At 35.8% G+C, this 18,218-nt stretch overlaps 1 protein-coding gene across 5 annotated transcripts in view; it reads right to left on the reverse strand.

Moving 5' to 3' along the window:
- Nucleotides 1-18,218, reverse strand: part of GALC (galactosylceramidase) — an 80,788-nt gene that overhangs the window by 36,440 nt on the left and 26,130 nt on the right. For all 5 annotated transcript variants that reach the window (XM_081291048.1, XM_081291052.1, XM_081291050.1 and 2 more), the window contains 3 exons: nt 14,103-14,233; nt 3,343-3,498; nt 1,232-1,356 (listed from right to left, as the gene is read on the reverse strand). In XM_081291048.1, coding sequence (XP_081147174.1) covers nt 1,232-1,356; nt 3,343-3,498; nt 14,103-14,233 — 412 coding nt within the window. The remainder of the gene's footprint in view (nt 1-1,231; nt 1,357-3,342; nt 3,499-14,102; nt 14,234-18,218) is intronic.

The following is an 18,218-nucleotide window of genomic DNA, read 5'->3' on the forward strand; positions in this document are numbered from 1 at the left end:
GTGTACTGTGTGGGACAGATTTAATTGATGTCCTCCTGGCTTGGAAAAACTCAACTTGTCTCCATCTACAATTCATCTCGGGATGGGGATGTGGCTCAAGTGGTAGCACGCTCGCCTGGCATGCGTGCGGCCCGGGTTCGATCCTCAGCACCACATACCAACAAAGATGTTGTGTCCGCCGAGAACTAAAAAATAAATATTAAAAATTCTCTCTCTCTCTCACTCTCTCCCCTCTCTCACTCTCTCTTTAAAAAAAAAATACAATTCATCTCAAATTCCTTTATTCCATAAAAATTTGTAATTGTTGACTTTTCCTTTAAACTGGTTCTAACATCTGCCTGGTTCCTTCATATCATTAGAGTAACATAAAATCTTCAGCATGTGCTCTTTTTTTGTCTATGAGAATTATGATTGCATTTTTTCTGAAAATGAGCTTTTAATAAAACCCACCAGTAGATTTAAGGAACCATCTAAAGCCATGATATTTCATATTTACTTACTCATGATATTCCATATTTACTTACTCATTTAATGACTCAATAAATACAGCCCTTGTTAACCAACTTGTTATTTAACCAACTTTTTTATTTATCACCTTCAATTTTGTTAGCATACTATTCTAATCAAAATAATTTATGTAAAAAGAAAAACTGTCTCCTAGACTAATTTTAAGACTTTGAGATGCTCTGAATTGGAATGAATCTGAACAAACATATCATCTTATTAGCAATTATCATAACATGATTTTAGACTCAGGTGATTATTTCTGTCTTCACCACCACACTTCCTTCTTCCCTTTCCCTCCCTCACAGGGTCTTCTCCTTCTCCTTCTTCTTCTTCTCCTCCCCCGACCTTCCTTTCTCTTCCTTTCTTTCTCTTCTCCCACTCTTTTTTTCTAAGGGTCTGGTTTTAGAATAATTATCTATGAAATATAGAAAGTGTCTCATTACAAAAATTATTCTTATAAAACACTGGCTAATCTCACTTAGGAATAAGCTTCCTTTAGGAATAAGTAAAGCTGTGTTCTCCCTTAAGAACCTCTTGCGTGTATTGCAAATAAACAGTTCCCAAGTTAAGATGTCCCATGAGGAATCAACCATGCAGACTGTAAGAAGTTAGTCTTATAAAAGTCTTATAAAAAATACACAAATACATACTTAAGACATGGACAAGCACACAGTTTATATAATCTCCTCTAGGTGTTTAGGTAGTGAGAAATACCAAACCATACCTGTCACCCAGATAGGAGATTCTACCACATAATGTCCACTCCATGGCTCCTGGGCAGTCATCAATCCACATCGCCCATACGGCAACTGTTCATAGTAACTGGCCACCAAATTCCAAGCGATTGTGCTAAAGGATTTGTTTGATAAAAAAGAAATAGCAAAATAAATTGTGAGAAAATGTAAATGTCTATGAACCTCAAGTAAAAACTTTTTATCATGATTATATATGTATGACCATAATAAAATGACCACCCAAAAACCTATAAGTTGCCTAAATGCACTAACATTTTGAAAAATCCACTGTTATACGCATGTAAACATTTCTAATGGAGAATCACACATAATAAAAAACATACAAATGTTTATGAGATATACAAGCTTTTTACTAAACAGTGGTGTAGTCATATAGCTTTTTATTGAATTTTCCTTTTCTTTTTTACACTGTGGTACTGGGGTTTGAACTCAGAGGCACTCTGCCACTAGGCTACCTTCCTAGCCCTTTTTATTTTCTATTTTGAGACAGGATCTCACTAAGTTGCTGAGGTTGGCCTTGAATTTGAGATCCTCCTGCCTCAGCTCTCCTATCCCAGGTCACTGGGATTATACATGTGTACAAATATCATTTCGGCTTGTATAAAGCTATTAATTAGAATAGAAACTTCCATTTCTGGGAAAAGGGAAATATTCAATGAGGTATATTTTCTACATTGGTGTTTCCCAATTTTGCAGAATCACCTGTGGCACTGAATAGAGGGGACAGAGTCCTAGAGCCTTCCTTTTAGCATCTGCTTTGGTTAAATATGTGCAGCTGCCTAGCAGTCAGTAAAATTCCTTTACTCCATAAAGGAGTGCTTATCAGGTGCTTATAAAAACAAGGCAAGTTTGGGAAATACTGCTTTCTGTAACAGAATATACATAGGCATGCAAAATAAAATAGAAATATACTTAAATATCAAAGGAAATTCATAGTGGCATGTTAAGTGAAAAGTATATCACCTAACAGATTACACAGTAAGGTCTCAAATTTGTATTAAAAATATATTTGTGTAAATAAAATATAAAAGGATATATACCAATATTTTTAAGGACAGTTACTTCTGGATGGTTAGATTATAGGTGATTTGGATATATCTTCAGTTTCTAAATTCTCTGACATAAACGTGTTTTATCTTAATATCAAGCAGGCCATGATAAGCATTATTTTTTTCAAAAAGATATCCAAAAAATGCAAATGTATGTCACCAAAAATATATAAGTTGGTTTGCCCTTGTTCTATTTTTCATGGTCTTAGAAGGCTAATTTGAATCGAATTATAATTAAAATATCATCAAAGCATTAAGAAATGCTTCCTTTAGGAATAAGTAAAGCTGTGTTCTCCCTTAAGAACCTCTTGCATGTATTGCAAATGAACAGTTCCCAAGTTAAGATGTCCCATGAGGAATCAACCATGCAGACTGTAAGCAGTTAGACTTATAAAAGTCTTATAAAAAAAAAATGGCCTGTTTTTTTTTTAAAGATGACTATTTAAAAAAAATGGTGAAAGAGACAACTACTGTAGATTAAGATAGACTTTAGGGCCACAGCTTCTACATGGAAAGCATGGTGCTTAATTAGATCTTCCTTTAAGAAAACAGAAAGTGATAAATGACATTTTAGATAATAGTGAAGAAAATCTGAATGTAGACTGGGTATTGGAAATATTTTCAAATGCTTATATGCATGAAAATTACATTCTAATCACGTAAAGAATATCCTTATGCTTTGGAGACAATTAAGTATTTAGGAGTATGGTGTCATGATAATGATATATAATCTATTTTATAACTGTTAATTTAAAATATATGTTGCTTATCAAAAATCACAGAACTGCATAAATCCTACTATATATGTTATACCTCAATTAACACAACTTTACTTAATATAGACTATATTCAAATATGGAAAAACAGGTACAGATTAGATGTAAATCAGTTGTAGGTACAGGTATAGATGAAGCCAATAACACAAATGGTAAAATCACTGAATCTATGTTGTGAAAGCCCATCATCCTTCTTTTCTACTTACTGTCTAAATTTGCTGTAACAGAAACCCTAAAAGGCTTTTAATAACTTACGAAGTCATGTAGCCGTTGATATAATTTTGATTTAATATGCGACCCCAACAGCCAGCACCCACATCACTGTTTAAAGTGCTAAAATCTTCAGAAGACCAAAGCTTCTTCTGAGTCAGCTGTGCATCTCGAACTGTATGGGTCCCAGGATAATGAGCCCTATAAAAGAAAAGGCAAAAGTGGGTAAAGGTCAGAATCTGGCATTTAAAAATATTTCTGAGTGAATTAAACACAAGTTTTCTCCAAGGCTCCCTATTTTTAAAAATTGGGCAGCTTCTTTCAGATAGATGACAGAAGCATCTGCCTGCCACATTTCTGTCCCGAGATATTCTTACAATGATAGCAAAAAAGAAAAAGGGGTGGGGATAAACCTACAGTCACACATATGACAGAAAGAAAACGCATTAATGGGTGAGAAAATTCTGGAAACCATAAAATAGAGGATATGTTGATAGATGGAGATGGAAGAGGACACAGCCTAGAGTGCTCCAAGAGGAGAATGAGGTAAAGATGGGATTCAAACTTTCCAGAGGAAGCTAGAGAGCTTGGGGACAGTAGGAGGAAATGGGCAAGGAGGAGGCCAATAATAAGACTCCATTATAGAAAGAGTCCATTATAGAAAGTAGCACCCTCTTCCTTACTGCTGCCCCTAGCGTCTAGAAAGGAGGACAGCATGCCATTTATTCCCAAGCAAAATACAAAAACAAACAAAACCCTAATTCTTTCTCAAATAAAAATAATAAACTATATTTTCAAAGTTAGAAGTTACTATCTCAGAGCTGTTGCAGTTCTCAACCTGGGTAATTTTGTTCCTGAAGTGGATATTTGTCAAAATCTAAGACATTTTTTCAACTGTCCCACCTGGGCAGGGGAGATTTGCTATTCAAGCACTCAATGAATTGGGCCAAAAATGCTACAGAGCATATAAAATACATAGGACAGACCTCCACAACAAGGAATGTCAAGTGAAAATTCCCATAGTGTAGAGAATGAGAAACTGCCCAGAAAATGAATCCCTCCCTCACTCCAGCATTTGAAGGGAGTCAATCTGGTGCAGCATAAATGCATACGTCTTATTGCAGGAGTAAAATACTGCCATACTGATGACTGTGGAAGCAACTGATGACATGAATAAAAATAAGTAAGAAACAGTAACAGAAAACAGAAAACCGATTGCCAATACAATAAGAGTGCACGTTAGTTAAATAACTGGAAATAAGAGCGTATATTTTCAGGTCAACAATTATTTATTAAAAAAAATTAACACCATTATAAGCAGAATAAGAAAGATTAGATTATATCAGAATTCCAATCTTTATAGTATGGCATAGCAGTATTCATAACATCAAAAGAATGATCGTGAAGACATGTTTTAGAAATTACGTCCTTGCACAATTATGTTAAATTTCAGAAATCAAAATACTAATCTTTGAGGAGACAATAAAATGGCAAACTAGAGACATTTGGCATGTACCAGCTGCTTCTGAGGTTGACTCAAACCAATAGGTATGTGGTTGCATGAGGAGGTAGCCAGGTGCGGTCATGCATGCCTGTAATCCTGGCAGCTCGGGAGGCTGAGGTAGCAGGATCTCAAGTTCAAAGCCAGACTCAGCGACAGTGAGCCACTGAGCAACTCAATGAGACCCTGTCTCTAAATAAAATACAAAACAGGGCTGGGGATGTGGCTCAGTGTTCAAGTGGCCCTGAGTTCAATCCCTGGTACCCCCACCAAAAAATAAAATCCCTAGGAATAAATCTAACCAAGATAGTGAAAGACAACTATAACTCAAGTTACAGTACACTGCAGAAAGATATTGAAGAAGACATTATAAGATGGAAATACCTCCCATGTTCATAGATGGGTATAATTAATATTGTCAAATGGTCTTATTTCTGAAAGTAATATTCAAATTCAATGCAATGCCTTTCAAAACACCAGGGGTATTCTTCATAGAACTAGAAAAATTAGTCCTAAAATTTCTATGAAAAAAAAAAATAACCACAGTTGCGCTTGCCTAGCACATGCGAGGCCCTGGGTTTGATCCTAATCACCACATAAAAACAAATAAATAAAATAATGGTATTGTGTCCAACTACAACTAAAAAATTTTAAAAAAAGATAACCAAAGCAATGTTAAGCAAAAAGAACAATGTTGGGGGTATCACAATATCTAATTTCAAAATACACTAACCACTGTAAACAGCATGGTACAGGCTTTAAAAACAGACAAGTATATCAATGGAATAGAAGACACAGATATATACCCACATGGCTACAGCCACCTGATTCTTAATAAAGGTGCCAAAAACATTTCTTAGAGAAAGATAATCTCTTTAACAAACAGTGCTGGGGAAACTCAAATATTCTTATGTAAAAGAATGAAACTTAATCCCTACCACCCTGTACAAAATCCAACTCAAAATGGATCAAATTCCTAGGAATAACATCTGAAACTGCTAGAAGGAAACAAGAGTTAACATTTTAAGATAAAGTCACAGGCAAACTAGAGACATTTGGCATGTACCAGCTGCTTCTGAGGTTGACTCAAACAACAGATATGTGGTTGCATAAGGAGGTAGCCAGGTGCGATTAGCTCAGAAATAGTAGCAAGAACTGACAAATGGCTGGTATCAAATTAAAAATCGTCTTTACAGTAATGGAAACAAAGGAGTACAACTTATGGAATGGGAGAAAAATCTTGGCCAACTATTCTTCCAGCAGAGAATAAATACCCAGAATATATAATGAACTCAAAAACTAAACACACACACACACACACACACACACACACACACACACACATCCAGTCAATAAATGGGCAAATTAACTAAATAGACACTTTTCAAAAGAAGTACAAATATGGGCTGGGGATGTGGCTCAAGCGGTAGCGCGCTCGCCTGGCATGCGTGCGGCCCGGATTCGATCCTCAGCACCACATACCAACAAAGATGTTGTGTCTGCCGAGAACTAAAAATAAAATATTAAAAAAAAATTCTCTCTCTCTCTCACTCTCTCTCCTCTCTCACTCCCTCTTTAAAAAAAAAGAAGTATAAATATTCAATAACTAGATGAAAAAATGTTCAATATCTTTAGACATAAGGAAAATGCAGAACAAAATTACAATGAGATTCCACTTTACCCTGGTCAGAAGAGCAATCATCAAAAATGCAAATAACAATAAATGCTGGTGAGGATGCAGGGGAAAAGGAACTCTTATACAAACTGCTGGCTGGAATGTAAATTAGTGCAGCAACTATGGAAATCAGTATGGAGGTTCTTCAAAACACTAAAACTAGAACTACCATAAGATATAGGTATACTACCCCTGGATATATACCCAAAGGAATTAAAGTAAGCATGTTATAGAGATATCTGTACACCCAAGTTTATTGTGGTACAAGTCACAATAGCTAAGTCATAGAATCACCCTAAGTATCCAACAATAGATGAGTAAATAGAAAATGTGGCATATATACACAATGGAATATTATTCAATCATAAAAAAGAATAAAATCATGTCCTTTGCATAAAACAGGATGAAACATGTTAAATGTAATAATCCAAACTCAAAAAGTATCATATTTTCTCTCATAATCTGGAGTGGGAGGGACAACATGAGTGTAGTGTGATGCTATTAGAGAAGAAAGGGATAGGAGGAGGGGTGAGAGGGAAAGGATGAGTAATGGGCAGGTGCACATCATCAAAATATGTATAACATATGTACAATAAAGAGACAATGAAACCCACTATTCTGTATAATTAATATGAAATAATAAACTGCTCAACTTTTTAAAAAATATAACTTGAATAAATTTTCACACTTCTGACTTATTCTTTTATCCCACAACTTCATTCTATGATCGTGATATTCAGCTTTGCCTCCTCAGCCAAATATTTAGCTAGTTTTCTATTTAATATTTTTAACTATATTTAATATAATTTAGTTATATTTGAGAAAATGCATCCCTGATGAATCTGATCAAAATATACTTGCATACATTTTTTTAAGTCTTAAAAGTATAAGCTATCATGGTTCCTATGACCAATAGATGTTAGGATCGTGAGTGAATTTTAATTCTATTTACAGATTTCTACATTTTCCAATTTGCTATTAAAAAAAAAAAACATGCATAGGAGGGGCTGGGGTTATCACTCAGAGGACGAGCGCTTGCCTAGCATGAGCAAGGCCCTGGGTTCAATCCTCAGCACCACATAAAAATGAATGAATTAATTAAAGATATTGTATCCAACTGCAACTAAAAAATAAATATTAAAAAAAAACATGCACAGGAATGAGTGACACATACTGCATTCATAAAATAATGAAATTGTTACTACGGTCAAAACCTGAGCGATTTATTAAATGATCTAAATAAATAAGTATAAAATTGATACTAAATTTGATCCTTTCCCAATGTCCAGATCTATTGCTAGTTCAACAAAATTAGAAGGCTCTTTAAAAATACAATTTTTAAATATAACACCATCAAGTAAAATTTCCCAATCATTCCACAGCATGATTTTTTCAAACTGTGAATGACAAATACAAGATCCCTCACAATGAACTGACTTTATAGATTGCCAAGACAGAGCAATGTACCTACACTGAATTGAAAGAAAATTAGAACTTCTGGACAAGGCAGAGCTTGGTGCTAGCCCAGTTTCTGAAACTCCCTAGCACGCCTCCTGAAACCAAACAGACCAACCAGGTGTATTAATAAAGAAGATACCCAGGGCTGGGGCTGGGGATCAGTAGTAGAGTGCTTGCCTAGCATGTGTGAGACACTAGGTTCAATTCTCAGCGCCACATGTAAATAAATAAATTAAATAAAGGTCCATCAACAACTAAAAAAAATTAAAAAACAAGATATTCATAAAGACAAAACATTTGTGAATATCTATACACCAAATAACAAAGTGTTGAGAGACACAGCCGAAGGGGCCCCAGCAAACTTCCAGCTGCCAGCAAACTTCCAGCTGCCAGCTGATGATTGGCTCACAGCGGCCCCAGCAAACTTCTAGCTGCCAACTGATTGGCTCCTCTGTGGTGATGCTCATTGGGCTGTTTCCCCACCCTTTCAGACCACGGAGCTGCTCATTGGGGGACTTTTTTTGGCTCCGCCCATGCGACCCAGCCAATCGGCCTCAAGAGCAGAAGGAGTGTGGGAGGTGGAGAGGCTTGTGGGAAGCCGGTGGTGGCAGTTGGGCTCTGAAGGTTTTTCCTGAGGAGCTGTGTGGTTTGGTGTGTGAGTTCTAAAAATAAAGTTCGTTTCTGTTGACAAGTGGCTCCAGAATTGTGCCCAGCCAGACTGTAGCATTTCACCTAGCCGACTCCTTGCAAAATTCCTCATTGGCAACCTTCCATAACAGGTATTGTCCTCCATTTAGCACAGCTTTACTCATATTAGCCCAATCTGCTGGCGTCATGTTCAAGTTGTTAATGGATTCGACCATGCTTACAGTGAAGGGTGCTTGAGGACCATAAGTTGTTACAGCCTCTTTTAGCTGCTTCACTGTTTTGAAATTTAAAGCATTGTGAATTCGCTGCCCTCCTGCCTCAAATACAGGGCATGTTAATATTTGAGATCCTGTCTCAGGATCCCAACTATCAACTGCGGGGGTTGGGGGCCTCCCAGCATATGGAGGTGGCACTCTTGGTTGGACACTTACACCCTCTGGTGATAGAAAGGTGTTAGTAGCAGTCTCCTGTAGAGGTGGTGCTGTTGGTTGGACACTTACGCCCTCTGGTGATAGAAAGGTGTTAGTAGCAGTCTCCTGTTGTAACTTTTCCCCTGATGGCTTTTTCTGCTCTAAACTTTCTTCCTCTGTCTGACTAGCTCAAGAGACCTTCTCTTTTACTTGAATCAATATGTCTTCTCCTTCCTCTACCTTTGTCTGAACTGAAGGCTTTGGACTAAGCAAACAAGATACCAACGCCCACAATGTCAATGTGCCAACTGGCAGAGTTCCTGGGCTTTTCTTTTCTATTCTTTTTAAATCTTCAACATGATGGTTCCATTGTGATATATTCAACAACTCCTCCTTAAAAAGCCATGGGCTACATTTTTGTATAGTATCAATGTATGCTCTGACTGCTCTTGATTTTACTGGGATGCCTCCTTCCTCTAACAATTTACTTAACACTCTTTCAGTTTGTTTTTTACTAATTTCTGATCCCATATTTCTACTATAATACAACCCAACAAGATGACGACAAACAAAACCGAGACAGAATGAAATAAAAATGGAACCACACAAAATCATTATATCAGCCTTTCTATCCCCCTGAAATGTCCATCCGTCCTTTCTCCCTATCTGTTCCTCAGACGCAAATAGTTTTTCCTCAGATGTGATCGGTTTTTCTTCCGTCTCACTCATCTCCAGGGACAGGCAACTTAAAACAAAAGCGAAACAAAACAAAAGAAGAATCTTAAAATGGATACCCATCCTTTCGCCCTGCCCTCAGGGGCGAGCAGTTTACCTTATCACTTACCCTCAGTCGTCCCCCGTGCAGCCCACCAAAATACCGCAGTCTGGCTGGGCACAATTCCGGAGCCACTTGTCAAAAGAAACGAACTTTATTTTTAGAACTCACACACCAAACCACACAGCTCCTCAGGAAAAACCTTCAGAGCCCAACTGCCACCACCGGCTTCCCACAAGCCTCTCCACCTCCCACACTCCTTCTGCTCTTGAGGCCAATTGGCTGGGTCGTGTGGGCGGAGCCAAAAAAAGTCCCCCAATGAGCAGCTCCGTGGTCTGAAAGGGCAGGGAAACAGCCCAATGAGCATCACCACAGAGGAGCCAATCAGTTGGCAGCTGGAAGTTTGCTGGCAGCTGGAAGTTTGCTGGGGCCCCTTCGGCTGTGGCTCTCAACAACAAAGCAGCAACTTTCATGAAGTTCAAACTGCATAGGATGAAAAGGAAAAACAGAATTCCTCTAACAAGAGGATTCACTCCTGGTAGCCCTGGATAGCTTAAGAGTACAATGTAATTAAGACACAGAATATCTAAACAGTATAATCAACTGGGTGGGTTATATGTTCAACACTGTATCCTGATACAAACTGTATACTAAGTCGAAAAGAATCTCTTGAGAAAAAATATTTTTCAGTCAAGTAAATTATTTGATATTAAGTGACCAGAGTGCAATAAAGTTAGGGCTTAATGATAACAAAACAGACTAATATGATAAAACTAAAGCTCAGAGGAAAATTTACTGCATTAAAATGCCTATATCGTGGAACTAAAATTAGTACTATTTGCTGATGATATGATTCTATACCTAGAACACCCAAAAAGTTCCACCAGAAAACTTCTAGAACTAGTAAATGAATTCATCAAAGTAGCAGGATATAAAATCAACACCCATAAACTAAAGGCATTTCTGTACATCAGTGACAAATCCTGAGAGGGAAGTGAGGAAAACTACAATTTACAATAGCCTCAAAAAAAAAAAAAATACTTGGGAATCAACTAAGGAGGTGAAAAACCTATACAATGAAAACTACAGAACCCTAAAGAGAGAAATCAAAAAAGACCTTAGAAGACGGAAAGATCTACCTTGCTCTTGGATAGGAAAAATTAACATTATCAAAATGACCACACTACCAAAAACACTATACAGATTTAATGCAATTCCAAGCAAAATCCCAATGGCATTCCTCATAGAAATAGAAAAAGCAGGGCTGGGGTTGTGGCTCAGCGGTAGAGCGCTCACCTAGCATGTGCGAGGCCCTAGGTTCTATCCTCAGCATCACATAAAAATAATAAACAAAATAAAAGTATTGTGTACAACTAAAAAATAAATATTAAAAAAAAGAAAATAGAAAAAGTAATCATGAAATTCATCTGGAAAAATAAGAGACCCAGAATAGCTAAAGCAATCCTTAGCAAGAAGAGTGAAACAAGTGGCATCACTATACCAGACCTTAAACTATACTGCAGAGCAATAGTAACAAAAACAGTATGGTATTGGCACCAAAATAGACTGGTAGACCAAAGGTACAGAATAGAAGATACTAAGACTAACCCACAAAATTACAATTATCTTATATTAGACAAAGGTGCCAAAAACATACATTGGAGAAAAGAGAGCCTCTTCAACAAGCTGGGAAAACTGGAAATCCATATGCAACAAAATGAAATTAAACCCCCATCTCTCATCATGCACAAAACTCAACTCAAAATGGATCAAGGACCTAGGAATTAAACCAGAGACCTTGTGTCTAATAGAAGAAAAAGTAGGCCCAAATCTCCATCATATCAGGTTAGTTCCTCCTTAATAAGATTTCTATTGTGCAAGAATTAAAATTAAGAATTAATAAATGGTATGGATTCAAACTAAAAATTTTCTTTTCAGCAAAAGAAACAATCAGTGAGGTGAATAGAGAGCCTACATCTTGGCAGCAAATTTTTATCCCTCACACTTCAGATAGAGCACTAATGTCTAGGGTATATAAAAAAAGCAAAAAGCTAAACACTGAAAAACAAATAACCCAATCAATAAATGGGCCAAGGATCTGAACAGACACTTCTCAGAAGATGATATACAATCAATCAACAAATATATGAAAAAAATGTTCATCATCTCTAGCAATTAGAGAAATGCAAATCAAAACTACTCTAAGATTTCATGTCACTCCAATCAGAATGGCAGCTATTATGCATACAAACAACAATAAGTGTTGGTGAGGATGCGGGGGGGGGGGGGGGGGGGGGGCCGTACACTCATACACTGCTGGTGGGACTTCAAATTGGTGCAGCCAATATGGAAAGCAGTGTGGAGATTCCTTGGAAAACTGGGAATGGAACCACCATTTGACCCAGGTATCCCTCTCCTTGACCTATACCCAAAGGACTTAAAAACAGCATACTACAGGGACACAGCCACATCGATGTTTATAGCAGCACAATTCATGATAGCTAAATTGTAGAACCAACCTAGACGCCCTTCAGTAGATGAATGGATAAAAAAAATGTGGTATATATACACAATGGAATATTACAATAAAAGAGATAAAAATCATGGCATTTGCAGATAAATGGATGGAGTTGGAGAATATAATGCTAAGTGAAGTTAATCAATCCCCCAAACAACAAATGCCAAATGTTTTCTCCGATATATGAAGGCTGATTCATAGTGGGGTAGGGAAGGGAGCATGGGAGGAATAGACGAACTCTGGATAGGACAAAGGGTTGGGAGGGGAAGGGAGAGAGCATGGGGTTAGAAATGATGGTGGAATGAGATGGACATCATTAGCCAAAGTACATGTATGAAGACATGAATGGTGTGGATATACTTTGTATACAACCAGAGATATGAAAAATTGTATATGTGTAATATGAATTCTAATACATTCCACTATCACATATAACAAATTAGAATAATTTTTTTAAAAAATGCCTGTATCAATAAAAACAAAATAAATCAGACATCCAATTTCATTATACAGTGAAACCTATATTTTAAATATTTTTCCTAACCAAATATATTCCAGATCAGTATAACTTTTTTTCCCCTTAAGACTTGAGCTATTTTGAAAGTAATAACAATAAAGGCACACTAAACCATTTACATTTATTCTAATTTCAGTGTATAAAATGTTTAAATACATTGCTTCTCTTGTCACCCCCCAAAATTAATCCTAAATCTAATCTAATCATGTCTCTACCAATTTCCAATAAGAAACAGGTTACATAAGCATGTTAAATTAAACTACAAGGATATAATCAATAAAATCTAGACAGTGAGAAACTTAACAATATAGTTTCTTCAACAAATAAATTAAAAGAAAAAAATCCCTAAAGATTAAAAGAGGCTTAAATATCAACAAATCACAATGTATGAATCTTAAATTAATCCAGTTTCAACCAAATAAAACAGTAAAGAAATGATAACAGGCATCTGGTAATATCATTAAGCTTAATTTTTTATGTAATAATCATATTTTTATAAAAGAATTTATATCTTTAGAAATACATAGTAAATTTTTTATGGAAAAAATAATATAAAATGTCTGAGATTTGTTTCAAAATAATGTGAGGAGGAAGAAGAAAAGAGTAAGTATGAGTGGAGAATTAGTCAGCGGTTCTTAGTTTTTCAGGCTCAGTGACAGGAGCATAAATATTCATTATTCTGCTATCTTTGTGTACTTTCAAAATTCTCCACAGGAGAAAGGAAAAAAGTAAATGTAGAGATCAAACAGATTTCAAAATAGAACATGTTCCACACATATACATATTCAATTTTTCAAATGTTTATAAGAATCTAATGGTGAATAAAATATAAATTCACTGGAGAATCCAGTCCTGACCTCTCAGGGCCCACAGTTGAAGCAGAGATAGATTAAGGAATAGGATCAAAGCTATGCTATTAAGGACATATGACAAAAGTTAGTTGGTGAACACACCAAACCATTTACAAGTGTTCGTGCAAAAACTCCCAGCCACAGAAACCTGACTTAGGAACTAATTTCACAACACTGCCTTTAAAATTTATAAAATTAAATACTACTCTGCCCTTATCTACATAAAGCCCTGTTTCATTACTCCAATTAACAACACATATTTAAATATTCCCAAACATTTCTTTGTCATAGAAAGATCCCTGAATACATACACTTCAAAGGGAAAGCTATGACCATGAGTTACCTTCTGAGAAAGAAATGAAACAGGGAGGAGAAGACAAAAACAAAGACACAGTCCATACCCAGATCAAGAAGAAAGAAAATGCCAGTTTTTGAAGTAAAGTGTGCCTTACCCTATCACATCAATCACCTTCCAGAGCGTAGAGTCCAGCAGTATGGAAGTAGAAATAGGCTCCCAGAGATTATCACTTGCTATGATTTTGACTTTCTGGAGACCCTGAGCGTTCAGCATCCGTCTCAACACCTTTTGAGAGAGAAACAGAGAGAGCACAGGAATTAATAATTGTTACAAATGAGTTTTCTGCTATTGAATTATGACCAAAATAGCTAAAATATCTTCAAAACAGCATTCTGGATGATGATTTCAATATATATTATTTCTCAAAAGTAATGTGCCTTCTGAGGCAAAATGTTTTACAGGGTTTTCCCTCTGACTTTAAAATTATGTTTAATCAGAGAACTTAGAGGGTAGAAGGTGGGGAATAAAAATAAAAATTATCCAAAATATAATACTACCCAGAAACAGCCATTATTATTTTGGTATACTTTCTTATAGGGATTTTCCTGTGCAGACTTAATAATAAAATTGAGATCATATTATACATACCATTTAGTAAAATGCTTTAACCTCATCTTATTTTAGGCTTTTCTCAATGTCTTTAAATATTCTGCCATTATTAGAAATATTACAGTTCCTAATATTTTGTACCATATTAGAGGAACTAAGAAATACTCCATTCCTACTATTGTCTTTCACATTTATAAACAGGACAGAAAATTTTAAAATCTACTTAAATTTAAACATACGAAATTTAAAAGAAAGTAGCTAAAGTTTAACAGGAAATAAACCCACAAAGCACAAATTGAGTGCTTTCACTGGTGCTTGGCACCATCCATGGGCCCATGAGGACTCCCAAGGCAGCACAAGATGGAGCCCTCACCCGCAGGTGCAGACACACTCAACAGGACACAAACGACCACAGTGAACTAGAACATCAAAAAACAGGTACATAACAAAATATATGGATTGTCTACAGGTATGACAGGAGCAGAGATGACACCATTTTACCCAGGATCAGAAGAATCTGATTTAACAGCAAAAGCAGCTCTTGATGGATGGATACAAACAAGTTCCCTGTTATCCATACATCCAAACACTTCAAACTGTCTGGCATACAGGAGCTCAATAGTATCAGTTGAATTAATTGCGATAAGCAAGCATAAACAATTTTGCAAGCTTTCTTTTCACCTTTAACTTTTCAGAACTCAGGAAATTTCCATTATTTGCCTCTTTTAGGAGGCAAATAATAAAATCTCTAATTATTTTAGAAAATATGGTGAGACCTGGAGTGACAATCCAAATATATCTTTCAAACAAGGTCAGTTGAGTCTGAGGGAACCCTGAAAGCAACACAAACAGATCCTTAGTAGATAAGAGACCAACTCAAGATTCAGCAGGACAGAGAATTCTTGTGCCTCTATTAGGAGATCAGCCTTGAGTTTCATCACTCTAAAACCTTTCTTATTCATACAGAGAAGAGAGCGAGCAACTTAGTCGAATTTGTATTTGTCACTATATATATACCTCATTTTTCTAGTCCTGTTCCTAGATGATCATCAGTCAGATTGCTTATTTTTTTACACAGTACATTTGAATAACATTTCAAAACATACAAATCTATAAGCTATGATTTATAAATAAATTTCCATTCCAAAGTCAGTATGATTAGCAGTATTCTTTCTGTAAAATTTCATCTACCATATTTTCAAATGTTTTGGGGTAAGAAACTTTCCATTTTAAAAAACGCTTATTTATAAGATACATAAAAAGGATGAGGTTCTGGAAGATCCAGAGACTGCAAATTCATTTCTTTCTACCTCCCCAGATCCTTGATGAAATTTTCCAGACACAATTTTAAAACCCTAAGAATACCATGAAAACCAGACTAAATCATAAATTTAATTATACAACAAAAAATAAAATTTAAAAGAAGTAGTACCCTTATCATCTTTATATAACTTGCTTATATTACATTTATTTCTACTCTTAAAACCAGATCCTCAGGCTGGAGATGTAGCCCAGTTAGTAAAGTGCTTGCCTCGCATGTACAAGACCCTGAGTTCAATCTCCAGCATCAAAAAAAAAAAAAAAATCCTCATTCTTTCCAGGAGTCATCTTAATGTATACTATATGGAATTCATTAAGGTTATCAAACCTGAGCACTACATTCATTTGTCTTTATTGAACTATAGACAATAGTTCCAATAGAAATAGATTCCCATAGAAGTCTGTAGATTCCAATAGAATCCTGCTGAGAAAAAAAAACTGACAAGCACAAGCTAAAAGTTTATATATTCTGAGACATTTTCCTTCAGGTAATCTAGTAAAAGAAAAAGAAATGAAGTCTAAACTGTTCATAACACTGATGATGAGTCTGAGACCAATAATTAGTCTCCCAAAATCAGGTGAGTTCAATTGGAATACACTGGTGTTAAAACAGTAAAAACTAATTATAATTATTATAGCAATAAGTAAAAAAATAATAACAATAAAATAGCTACTTCAGTCCCAAATCATTGATTTAAAAGAAAAAGGAAACCAGATTCTAATACTTCTAATACTTCTCACAAATGAAATAAAAACTAGAGAGACACATGTATAATCACAATAAAAGAAAGCAAGCTTTGAAAAGTCAAATGTGGTTAGATGCAAAGCTCAGCACTTTGCACTGTTATGATCCTATAGCAATCCTGTCCACCTGTTTGGGAGACATTATGCTACACATGGGATAATGGCTTCTGTTCTGTGCTCTTGCTTTCATCAAGCTCTGCACTCAGCAGTCAGGACATTCAATTAACAAGCCTTATACTTCAATGACACCTCCACTGCCCTATCTCCCACACCCAACCTACCCACTCCCACAACCCTACTGGTAATGCTGACAGCCTGGAGTTGACTGAGTTACCTGGCTCTGGCTGCAATGGCTATTATCAAACCTAGTCCTCTCTCCCACCCTATATCTACAGATTAGTTAAAATGTGCCATCAATTTAGTGAACACATTAGCGTACTGATTGGGCTCAGTGCCCTGCTTCTCCTTTCTTATTTAATTCATCTTTCAAGATTTGCTCCTTCCCCACATTCTTTTGTTTCAGACTTTGTCTCCTTGCAAATGTGTGCCCCACCTTCAACTTGAGCAGTCCCTAAAATCTTAAAAGATTCTAACTATATATCACCTCCTTATTAGACTTCCCTAATCAACTCAAGGAAGGGTGTCATCTCTGGGTGCCCCCTGAGAATCCTGCATTGCACTGTTCTGTTAAAGAAGTTAAGACTGATATTTTAGTTGTCTCTAACTAGCTGTCTATCCACTGCCCAGGCTTCCTTTGGGCAGAATGGATATTCCTTACCCTGTGTTCCAGGCAGGTCAATGCCTGACACACTGGGTATTAAACAAATGTTTGCTAACTCAAGGACTGAATGATAAACAAAATAAAAATATTGAAATTATTTGCTTAAAAACATTAAATACTCAAATTAAATAAAAATTCTAAGAATTAAAATAAAATATTACCACAAAATTGTATTTCTTAAGGAAAAGTGACATGGACAAATTAATCCAAAAAATAACCTAAGACTCGCTCAACCTGAAAAGCGAAACTACCCTTTATGCAAACAGCAGGAGTTATTATTATGACAAGAATTATTATTTTCAGTTTTTTCTTTCCTGAAAAATAAAAATGATAGTATGCCTCACAGGAAGGCTTATAAAAATTAAACTGAAATAAATAATTAGAAAAAGTTGCTCAAAAATAAAAACAGTTTGCAAATTTTAGGTGCTACCTCTTTGCTAATCACAAATGGAAACATACTATATATAATACACTATAATATAACAGGCATTTCAAAGAAAAGAAGAATGACAATATATGCTACATATTATGTCACAATAATAAAAAGAAAAAGCTAAATTTCTTAAGTCCTTAAGGTCTAAAATGATATAATTATTTTAATAATGTTTGTCATAGGTCTAAAACTAATCTATTTTTTTGTTGTTGTTGTGTTTTGTTTTGGGTTGATCCTGAAGATTGAACACAGTTCCTTGTGCATGTAAATATGCACTCTAGTCTGAGCTATGCCCCCAACCCCACAAAACTAATAAAATTTAAAATAGGAAAATCCCACCCAACTCTTCAGATAAAGACAATTCAGAGATTACAGAGAATTAC

This window comes from Spermophilus citellus, assembly GCF_964194105.1.
Source record: "Spermophilus citellus genome assembly, chromosome: 4".
Taxonomy (NCBI): domain Eukaryota; kingdom Metazoa; phylum Chordata; class Mammalia; order Rodentia; family Sciuridae; genus Spermophilus; species Spermophilus citellus.